This window comes from Callorhinchus milii, unplaced genomic scaffold (genome assembly GCF_018977255.1).
Source record: "Callorhinchus milii isolate IMCB2004 unplaced genomic scaffold, IMCB_Cmil_1.0 Scaffold23, whole genome shotgun sequence".
NCBI lineage: Eukaryota > Metazoa > Chordata > Chondrichthyes > Chimaeriformes > Callorhinchidae > Callorhinchus > Callorhinchus milii.
In genome coordinates this window covers 6,066,210-6,077,628 of record NW_024704764.1, presented here as the reverse complement: position 1 = coordinate 6,077,628, position 11,419 = coordinate 6,066,210, and the positions used below count along the sequence as shown (strand labels likewise).

Genomic DNA, 11,419 nt, shown 5'->3' with positions numbered 1-11,419 from the left:
CCTGTTTTATTTCTCCATTTTCTAGCTCTTCATTTTTTGCATTCCCTTCCCCCCTCAAAACTAGTTTAAACCCTCCCCAACAGCAGTAGTTAGCCTGTCTGCAAGCACATTCGCCCCAGCCCTGTTTAGGTGCAACCCATCCATATGGTACAGGTCCCACCTGCCCCAGAACTGGTCCCAATGATATAGAAATCTGAAGCCCGCTTTTCTGGACCATTTCTCCAGCCAAGCATTCATATGCTTGATTCTGCCATTATGGTACTTAGCCCAAGGCACAGGGAGTAATCCAGAGATCACCACCTTGGATGTTCTATTCCTTATTATGTTTCCCAGCTTTTGATATTCACCCTGCAGTCTCAGCCCTTTTTTAACCAATATCATGGATCCCCACCTTGACCACCACTTCTGGATGTTCTCCTTCCCTTCTGAAGAATTTTATCCACCCGTTCCGCGATGTCTAAGACTATTGCACCAGGGAGGCAACATACCATCCTTGACTCCCGTTTTCTGTTACAGAAACGTCTGTCTATACCTCTCACTGTTGTATCCCCTATGGCAACAGCATTGCTCCTGTTACCTATGTCCCGCTGTTCAACAAATCGTTTTTTACTGTCCTCCCTAGAGATATCAACTCTCAATATTCAGTACAGAGTACTGGTTTAAGAGTGCTACACTATTGAAGGCATTTTGCCCAGCCCGTCCCCTCTTCCTACCATGCCGGACAGTCACCCAGTCACTTTCCATTAAAAACTGCCACCATCACGCCCACCCTGAAAAAACCCTCCCTTGATGCGTCGCAGCTATCAAGTTACCGGCCCATCTCCAACCTCCCCTTTCTCTCCAAAGTCTTGGAAAGAGTTGTCGCCTCCCAACTGCGCTCTTTCCTCTCCACCCATTCTCTTTTTGAACCCCTTCAGTCAGGTTTCCGTGCTGCTCATAGCACAGAAACTGCCCTGGTCAAGGTCACCAATGATATCCTGACTATCTGTGACCAGGGCTCCCTCTGTCTCCTCGTCCTCCTCGACCTATTGGCAGCATTCGATACGGTCGGTCCCCTCCTCTTCACCCTCTATATGCTCCCCCTCGGTGACATCATCCGCAAACATGGGGTTAACTTCCACATGTATGCGGATGACACCCAACTCTACCTTTCCTCCTCTACCCTCAATTCCACGACCACCGATGTCCTGACAGCTGCCTGTCCGACATCGAGTCCTGGACGAGAGACAACTTTCTTCAGCTCAACGTGTGCAAAACTGAGGCCCTCCTGATTGGCTCACGTCAGCGCCTCCGCACCTCAGGCACCGACACCATCAGCATCCAAGACTGCACTCTCCACCTCTCAAGGCCATCAGGAACCTCGGCGTTTTGTTCGACCCTGAGCTGTCCTTTCTCCCTCACATCCGCACCACAACTGGCACCGCCTTCCATCACCTCCGGAACATCGCCAGACTACGGCATTACCTCACCCCTCACGCTGCTGAAACCCTGGTTCACGCCTTTGTCACCTCAAGGCTGGACTATGGGAACTCTCTCCTCGCCGGCCTTCCCGCCACCTCCCTCCACAAGCTGCAGGTCATTCAGAACTCTGCAGCTCGTGTACTGTCCCGCACCAGGCTTCGCGACCACATCACTCCCACCCTCACTCGCCTCCACTGGCTCCCTATCCCCCAGAGGATTGATTTCAAGATCCTCATCCTCACCTACAAGGCCATCCACGGCCTCGCTCCCTCCTACCTCTCTGACCTACTATCCCCCTACCTACCTGCCCGTACCCTCCGTTCCTCTGGCTCCGGTCTGCTCCACATCCCCCGCCCCAACCGCCCTACCATCGGTGGTCGGGCCTTCGGCCTCTCAGCCCCGAGGCTCTGGAACTCTATCCCCCAGTGCCTTCGCCGCTTCCTCCCTCTCCTCCTTCAAGGCCGGTCTCAAAACCTTTCTCTTTGACCGAGCCTTCAGCTCCCCTCTCGACTCTGTTCCCCTTCCTCGCTCCCTCCCTTCCCTCCCCTCACCCTGACTATTTCCCCCCTCCTCGCTCCCTCCCTTCCCTCCCCTCACCCTGACCATTTCCCCCTCCTCGCTCCCTCCCTTCCCTCCCCTCACCCTGACCATTTCCCCCTGCTCGGGTCCTGACCCAACTGTGCAGCACCTTGGGACGTCCTCCTGACGTGAAAGGCGCTTTATAAATGGAATCTTGTTGTTGTTTTAGAGCCCTTTCACATTGGGTAGCATCTTGGGAGTGCTGAACAAAAAAAAAATCACTTCCAACACCGCCTAAAGTGCTTCATAAATTGACTATTTGGGTTCCAAATCGCGACATGAAGCTTGAACCCACAAATTTACGACTCAGAAAACCACTGTTTATAACAGCAACATTCAAGTAAATGTAACTGCAGCTCTCCAACGTTTATTGATGTGAGCATTCCATATATACATAATTAAGGAAAACGACTATGTAAACATAGCAATAACATATTATTGTGAGATCCCAGTAAGATGTATCATTGTGCGGATTGCTTCGTAGGCTGGCAATACCATTGATAGTTTACATGATCTTCAACATTAGAAATCTGGCCTGTCCTTCTTCAGTTTACTGTAGTCCAGGTTCACAGCATAGAACTAATGGGGGAAAAAGTGAAAACTTTAATGAACATATGGAATTTTCCAATTAATAATAATAATCCTTGCATTTGATATAGTTCCTTATCACGTCTTCGAGATGTCTCAAACCGCTTCACAGAATATACTGTAAAGTGAATTGTCTGTATATTTTGTGGGCAAAATGCAGCAGCCAATGGTGCACAGCAGTGTCCCACAAACAGTCGGGGATTTAGAGATCAATTTATTTATTTTGAAGGAATTATTACCCCCGGAAAAGTGATTGACTAACAACCGGGTTCCTATATACTGCTTAGGTAAACAGAGACGTTTGAAGTAAGGAAACCTGCCCAACGTTTTGCCCAACAGAGAACTGAACCCAGGTCTCTCACTTGTGAGGCGAGTTACTCACTGAGCTATACGACTTAATCGGGTAATGAGAACATTTTTAGCCAATTTAGAAAATCCAGTACATTTTGATATTCTTATTTGTTATGAAAGGAGAATTAAGTTTCAAGGTGAATTATCAAAGGTCCTCAACAACAGACCAATATATTCCATATTGTACATACAGAGCAATACCATTATTAAGCATCTCACGAGAATGTGGGTTCACTTTTAGTGCCCTGAGAAACATGGTTACTGGAGGGATTGACTACAGCATAAGCAGCCATCTTCCTGTTCTAAAAGTGACCTGGTTCCACGTCATCAGTTTGTCTCTGCTAATATCACTTACTGCACTCTGTACATAAACACTTCGCTAAGGAAATTCAAGGTACGGTGTTCCTTCACGGTCTTGCTCCCCCCATCTCTCTGACCTCCTAACCCCATATCAGCCTGTCCGCTGCCTCCGCTCGGCAGACACTGGCCTGCTTCAGGTCTCCCACACTTCCCGCCCCACCATTGTCGGTCGGGCATTCAGCATCTCTGGCCCCACATTCTATTCCACAATCCCTCCACCTCACCCACTCTCTTGTCTCCTTCAAGTCCCGTCTAAAGACCTTCCTCTTCGACCATTCCCTCGGCCACCCGGGTAAGTGTGTAACAATAGCAGCTCTCCACACATGGGAGACAAAGGTCACCTTTAAAACCTTAATGAATTGAATGCAACGTAATTGCCTTGTTATTGCATCATTTGATCGGTTAAATCAGAAAAGGTACATCCATGTGTAACTGATAAGGCTTCGGTATGACCGGAGTAATGAGGACAAAGTTCTTGAATTTTGTTCAGATTTTCGGGATAAGAAGAAATTCAGCTGTCTGGAGCTCCTGGGTAATAGGATTATTTGAGATTAAAATTGTACGAAAGACAAAAATTAAAGCAAATTTTGAAATATTGGTCTGTTTTGAGGACCTTTGCTCATTAACCTTGAAACTCAATTCTCCTTTCGCAAAAATAGGAATATCAATATAAAATTAAAGTGAATTTCATCAGTGGGGCATTACATCGGTTTAGCTGCCCTGGAAGGAGTGAAAAAACAAAGCTGCTCCCAATAGCTGCGTAGCCTCTCCTGCTGATGAATACATGTTAACATCAAAGAATTCAACAGGGATTGGCTTTCACATTCCAATAGCTTGCTGGTTCTCAATGTCTGAGGGGCACTTTAAGAATAGCCACCTGATGCCTGACCAGAAGGCTGCCAACACTTGTGGGGCTGGAGCTCAACACGAGTGAGTGGCTTTAGGAGAGGAGGGCCGACAGTTAATTTCATTCCAGAATACTGTTGATTCATATAATCCAGTTGCAAGTTACCAAATTCAAGGATTATTCTATATTATAATTATATAATGCACACAAGTACAAGCCATCCATCCATCTGCCAAGCCATTCTGATTTTTCCGATTTTGATTGGACAAACACCAACAGCTAATATTATGTTTATTGCTATTATCAACAATGGCATTGTTTTATTGCACATAATTAAAAAATTCTGTTCCAATTTTATGGTAAAATCATTCCAATTTTACCATCTGCGTGGAATCACAATTCTATATGGACCCAAAGCAACGGACTAAATAATAGCCCAACAAACAGTGCAGATTTGCTAATTTGGTCCGTTTTAAAATTGTCATCACTAATGATTTGGTTTCTCACACTTAAAAAGAAAATTGTACATTACCTTGTATTGGTGAGTGGCATCCTGTCGATTCCATGGCTCAGGGTTGTTCTTGTGATCCCAGCTATATGGACAAAACAGCAACAAAAAAGATATTAACCTAAACTTAGTAAAAACGCACCAAACTGTCATGAAAAATAGCTGGTGCTGAGTCACTTAGCAATATCAAATAAAAGAGACCTAGAAAATATCAGCTTGTGAATAGTATTGGAGGATCTAGGGACACACAAAATAATTCTTAATTGATGTAATGCCTTTCACATTAGGGGGATGTCACTAAGTGCTGCACAGAATATACTGTGAAGATTAATGACTGTATTTTTCAGATGAATAACCAACAGTTATGCTTTTAGGACAAGGAGCAGAAGTAAGGAGAGCAATGTTATGAGGATACACTCGTGAAGTGGATATGTAGACATGGACTGTAGTTTATTCAAAGCCAGATTTTGGCCTCTAAAAAATAAGCAGCAGATTAATATTACAACATACAGGGTACCTACCAAACATCAGGGTTGCGGAGAGCAAGGCGGAGGAGGTAACCGCCTGCACCGAAACTTCCAATCCCAATGAAGGCAAACAAAGGAACCAACTATTAAAAAGAAAATACATCAGCAGATTACCAAATATGTCAATAATAACACTTCCAGAAAAACAGTATGAACTTTAGAATTAATTGCAGCAATTATCTTAGGACTCATTGAAAAACTGGTCAGTCAATACAAAATAACAAAGAAGTTATTTACCAAGTTTATTAGTGCTAATCACGGTTGTCTTGAACAATTCTTTGATGCTATCCTTCAAAAACATTAAATAAGACTGCTGAAATCTTTCAACTTCTCAGTCCCATGGCCACATAATTGGTATTTATTAATTAATGAATGTATGGCTCACTGAAAATGATACAGATAACTTTTTACACAACTATAACAGAATAACAAGACGAAAGAATCTCAGACTTGCATCAAATTGTCACTGAATGGAAATTACTTCCATTTCGTCGGTTAAAAGCTTGTCTTACTGCACAAGCTACTTTTTACAACACAGTACAAGAGGAAGGGGAAAATCCCAAGATATGATTACACACAATACAACATTTCTTGGCCAAAGTGTTTATTGCATGTCATAAACAGACTGATGATAATTTGCCATAGATCAAAAAAATTCAGAGAGGCTGAAGGTTTGGTATCAGAAAATCACATCGTAACAACAACTTGCAATTATAGCACTCTTCGCGTGGACTAGTATAGCAGAATTGCAGTCTTTACTGAGTTATCCTTTAATCTTAAAATAGAGGTTGTTTACAACAAAGTAATTTACTGAAAGGGGAATTTCATAACTAACAGTAAAGCAATTTAGAGAGTAGGAAGAAGTATATTTCCAGTTTTACAGTATATTCTGTGAAGCGCTTTGAGGTGTCCCAACAGAGTAATAAAGCACTATAAAATAAAGGATTATTGTTATTAAGGCAAAATAACAATCCTTACATTTAGTGCAGCACCTCTCAGGTTAGGACGATGTCTCAAAGTGTTTCAATCTATGAGACCCTGGAATATGATATAATAAAAACTTTTTAAGTTTTAAGTGACAGCAACAAGGTGTTTAATGCCCTTACTCAGTCCATAGTTCAGATTACAAATACACATCTCTCCTGGTGGTCTGTTTTTGAGGACGTTTGATCGTTCACCTTGAAACTTAATTCTCCTTTCACAGCAAATAAGAATATCAAAATGTACCGGATTTTCTAAATCGGCTAAAAAATGTTCTCATTACCCAATGAAGTCCTATAGCTCAGTGAGTAACTCGCCTCACAAGGGAGAGCTGATTGCTGGGGAGGTCTCAGGCCTCGGCTCAAGGTTAGGGCGGCGCCGCTCCTCCACTCGGGCCGGGGAGGGGGTAAGGGGGTGAGGGGGTAAGGGAGGGGTGAGGGGGCAAGGGAGGTGGGGTGAGGGGGTAAGGGAGGTTGTCAAAAGCCGCGTCCGAAAGCCTGGCTACTCACGCTCGGGTGCCTCTTGGCCTGCTGGTACATCAGACGTAACATGGCGACCGTCTCTGTCTCTCGGCCGCGCGACCTCCAACTGCCACCCTGGGGTCCTGCTCTGAGCACCAGGGGTCCGTCACATATGCCTGAACAAGGTTTTTTTTTAAAAAATGTTGAAACCTAAGGGGAGGGGGAGAATAGAACTTAACTCCCACCCCCCCCACAAAAACAGTTGCTAGGTCGGCAATGCTGATTTTTAAAAAAAAAAAAATTCTCGAGATGTTTTTGTTTTCGCCAGAGAAAAAAAACTCTGGCAATCTGTTTGGTCAACATGGATGCTCAGTGGAAAGCCCCCCCCTCTCCCGCCCCCTCTCCCCCTCTCCCGCCCCCTAGCGGTTCAGTCACAGAACACCGACATTGGGCGCGAGTTGGGTTTGGGTGAAGGAGGTCCTCAGATCCACCTGTTCTCAGTGGCCCCAGAAACCTGTTCCCCATTCGTTAATTACCTCTTTGGTAAAGAAAAAGCTTCCTGGCGTCTTAATAACAATAATAATACAAGATAATATAGCATATAATCATAATATGTAACAACGATATATAATATATAATAATATATTACAATAATATACCATATATAATGATAATATGATCATAATAATCCTGGCAGCACTTTATCACGTCTTCCAGACGTCTCAAAGCGCTTCACAGAATACACTGTAAAGTGAATTGACTATGTTTTGTGGGCGAAACGTGGCAGCCAATTGCCAGAGCAGCGTCCCACAGTCATGGATTGAAGTGACCAATTTATTATTATTATTTTTATTTTTGAAGGGATTATTACCCGCGGAAAAGTAATCCGCCGATCGACTGACAACCGGGTTCCTACTTACTGCTGGTAAACAGAGGCGTGTGGGGTAAGAAAACTTGTGCAACGTTTCTCCCTGCCTGGGAATCGAACCCGGGTCCTCTCGTCAGCAAGACGGGCGCTCTAACCACTGAGCTACAGGACTCCACTTTGTCCTGCAATTGCCCTTTGCAACGCTTAAGCCTTGTTCTGCTGTCACCATGCATCCCTCTAGTCACATAGTCTTAGCTCCCGTTGCAATGAGTGAGAGCGTTGAGTTGTTGCAGGAACCGTCCTTTGATGAGACATTAAACCAATTCCATTTGACTATTTCAAAGAGAAGGGAGTTTCTTTCTCTCGGTGTCCTGACCAGCAATCTTCCATATTGGCCATTCACTCCGTCTGGTTGTGGGATTTTTCTGTGTGCAAACTGGTTGTCAACCACAAAATACACTTTTAAGCATATCCTGTGCTGCGCTTTCAGGTATTCTCCCGATGTGAAAGGCGTTGGATCAAATGTAAAATTATGATTTTATATTATCAGTCAACAGTATTTTATTGCACCCACCAAATGACAAATCATAAAAGTTGATAGCATGCTTATAAAACAATTCACTTTACTTGCAATTTTAATTGATAAAACTGTGATCATATTGACTGACTACTATCATAAATCACTCGAACTTAGCTGTGGCAGTGACAGCTCTCGTGTGCTTGACGTGTGTCTTTACAGCACCTTCCAACAGTGCAGCACCACCTCAGCACTGCATTGGAGTGTCAGTATGGAATATATAAGTCGTGATAAGGTGCTATATCAAAGGCAAGGATTATCATTTATTATTATGAGGTCCAAGTCCCGATATGGAGCTTGATTCCACAAGCTTCTCACATAGAGGCATGAGCATTACCAACTGAGCCAGACTAATAGTGCCACACTCCAGATCATATCAGTCCTACAAGTTATCAGTCATTTTATGTTTTCAAGACTCACATTTGATTTAAAATTTTAACTGATTTTAATAAACCTCTTGTTCAATGTGGACATTGTGAAGTGGAGGAATCTGAATAAACAGGTGCAGAACCGGTTTTATATCCGATCCAGTTAAGATTCTATTTGATTATGAATTGCCAGGTCAGTGGTAACGTCTTGCATCTGTTTGTTGAACCCAGTGGACGCAGTATCCTGAGAGGATTTTATTGATGCCAAATTCTTCAGTGATGTGCCACCTGTACGATACCAAATGCGTTTCCATTCTTACATAAGTTTCTGACTCAGATTATGACACTAAAGCAGAGTGCCATTAATAAATTGCTTGTTCCTCAATTAAAAATTGTTATTACTCATCAGGCAAGACGCTTTTAATTGGTGTTGTGCAATCTACAGCAGGGAAGGAACAGCAACAATTCACGTCTTCTCTAGACTGTTTATATTTATAGCTCTGGAATTTTCATGTATAGGTGGGATGCATGAACTGTTTGGGTTGGGTACTTTTAAACGTTGGGTTTCCACATTTGTGCTAGACATCCGCTGACCATAAAAAAATGACAGTTCGCCAATAAGTTGCAAACAATTTGATTGCATTCAGGTGTAAAAGGACTCTGTTTAAAAACTATTTGTTTTACTATACTGATCAAAAAGTATTAAAGATTTGTTATTTAAAGTTTAATTTTTATTTTTTTTCCTTCCCACTTTCCTGGGAGTAGTGGCGTGAGAAAATATCTATATACAGAATCTCATTGGTATCAGAATCTAAACTTCGGCTCAATGAAAGGCCAAGTTTGTCTTAGTTGTTACAGCGATTAATTAAATGATTTCCTCTATTTTCTTTGCCTTGCCAATTTTTTAAAATTATTATACTGCACAACATGTGATCTAGTCAAAACAAAAATATGTGTCATTTCCTCCCTCACATTGAACATGTTCCAAATTTCTGCCAAAGTTGCTATCGGGTCACTTGCCTCTCAGGGCATGAGATCAGCTCAGAGGAAAATCGCTGTTCAAGTCTCCCAAACAGCGTAGCCAAGATTGAGTCAACTCACCATTTTCATCATGCAGGTAATTAGACAGAAGCCTACATTCTACCAATTAAAACCAAAATGTAGAGTGAAGGATTCGGAGAAGACAAAGATACAAGACAAAGTTTCATAACCTACAAAGCAGCGCATGTCCCATTTCCCTTTAAAATACAAATCCAGTTTCTAAATGAACTTCACGGAAAAGGCGACGTTTCCTTGATGTGACTTGGGGTGACGTGATTGGCAAAGAAGAGGTAGATGAACTTCGTGCATAACTTGCATGAGGTCAACCTTAAAAAAGGGAGCAGAGGAAGGTGGTAACTCCGTAGGGAGATAATAGTCCCATCTGTTGCATTTAGAAGCCAATGTGCAAACAGATGGAACACAAAGTGCATCTGTCTCAATGCGCTTTAATGTGCAAAGTTGAATCTTCTGAGAATTTTAATCTTGGACTTAAAAGGGTTCAATGCATTAATAAAAATATTCTGTTGCTCTAAGAAGCCAAGGTTTGCTTCAGCATGAAATTAAATGCATTAAAAGTAAACACATTAAAGGAACAATTCTCAGCCTTATAGTTGGTGGGGATAGAATGTATTCAAAGATTTCTGTTCAATACCTGCATTTACCAGAAGTTTGGTCCAATTTGACAAATTGTTGAGACAATAATCTTGATATCTGCAATTTTACAGGGTGACCAAAAAGTTGTGATCTCATTAGAATGTTTAATGAGTCTTAAAGAAGTGATATTGTAATTTTTTTTAGATAACTGAGTAGTTATCATGACTTTATGGTCACCCTGTACTTACGTAATAACAGAGTAAGATCCACAGGGGATCTAGATTCTCTCCAGCTTGTGTGAGACCAAATTCTGTGGTTTCTGTAACTAAATATTCTCCCTTTAGAATTGTAAACAATATTTTTGTGTTAAATACTGTTCTAAACAAAACTAGGGCTAAATTTGCTTGGGACGTCATACTGACATAAAAGGTGCTATATATAGTAAGTGTAAATTTCATCACCCCTGGAATCCTTAACATTATAATGTTAACAGATTTTAATACATTTACAATTTACAATACACATCTATATTTAAATTGCACCTTTCATGCCAGGAGGATGTCCCAAGGTGTTGAAGGCAAATTTCTAGAACAAATTTATTCTGCCTCAGTACATTGCAGGAAAATAGGTTATGCTATCTACTTTGGGTTTAAAATGTGAATACTTTCTTAAGGTGTAAAGAAGAATGCTCATGTCCTCATTTTGCTTTTTGAAAAAGACATTTAAAAAAATGCTTCACATTGAATCAAACTTGCTTGAACTCAAGCCCAAGGTTTATCATGAACTGACATATGGTTTCACTTGGGATAATGGGAATACCTCTATAATAAAAGAACCATAAATGCCTATTATCTGATTCCTTTGAATTGCTTAAATCACTTTTGTCTGTGCATGGAATACTTTCAATATCTATAAAAAGATACTAGTAATCTATGTTGTTATAGCCTACATCGATCACTTTAATGTTCAGAACATCAAAAGATAAACTATCTTAACAAAAAGCATAAACTATACTGATCTTGGAGAAAGTCCAGCGATGATTCACTAAAATGACTACTTAACCTCCCTAAGAGCAGAGAATAAAAGGGGTTTCTGATATTAAGAGGATTAAAATAACAACAACTTGACAAGGCAGATAAAGAACAATTCCTCCAACTAAAATGTGAATTCAGAGCAAGGGGGGCCAGCTTTAAAATCAGACCCAAGCCAATTAAGTGAATTCAGAAAACACATCTTCAAAAGATCTGCTGGATGTGGAATGGTCTTGCCCAGAAAGAACACCGGTGCAGAATCGGTCGAGATGTTTAA

General features: G+C 41.8%; 1 protein-coding gene across 1 annotated transcript; it reads right to left on the bottom strand.

The window, feature by feature from the left end:
* Positions 1–2,360: 2,360 nt before the first annotated feature.
* ndufa4a (NDUFA4 mitochondrial complex associated a) lies at positions 2,361–6,831 on the bottom strand. Its single transcript, XM_042343289.1, has 4 exons — positions 6,712–6,831; positions 5,216–5,304; positions 4,719–4,779; positions 2,361–2,619 (listed from the first exon to the last, which is right to left on the bottom strand). The coding sequence occupies exons 1-4, from the start codon at positions 6,751–6,753 to the stop codon at positions 2,563–2,565; spliced, it is 249 nt and encodes an 82-aa protein (XP_042199223.1). The 5' UTR covers positions 6,754–6,831; the 3' UTR covers positions 2,361–2,562.
* Positions 6,832–11,419: the final 4,588 nt, after the last annotated feature.

What these genes read in the sequence shown, in the direction of transcription:
- ndufa4a (XM_042343289.1), bottom strand. Translation starts at nt 6,753, where the DNA reads ATGTTACGTCTGATGTACCAGCAGGCCAAGAGGCACCCGAGC. An exon ending in AGGCCAAGAGGCACCCGAGC is followed by an intron (nt 5,305 to 6,711) that starts GTGAGTAGCCAG and finishes TCTTTTTAATAG; the next exon opens with TTGGTTCCTTTGTTTGCCTT. An exon ending in ATGCCACTCACCAATACAAG is followed by an intron (nt 2,620 to 4,718) that starts GTAATGTACAAT and finishes TTCCCCCATTAG; the next exon opens with TTCTATGCTGTGAACCTGGA.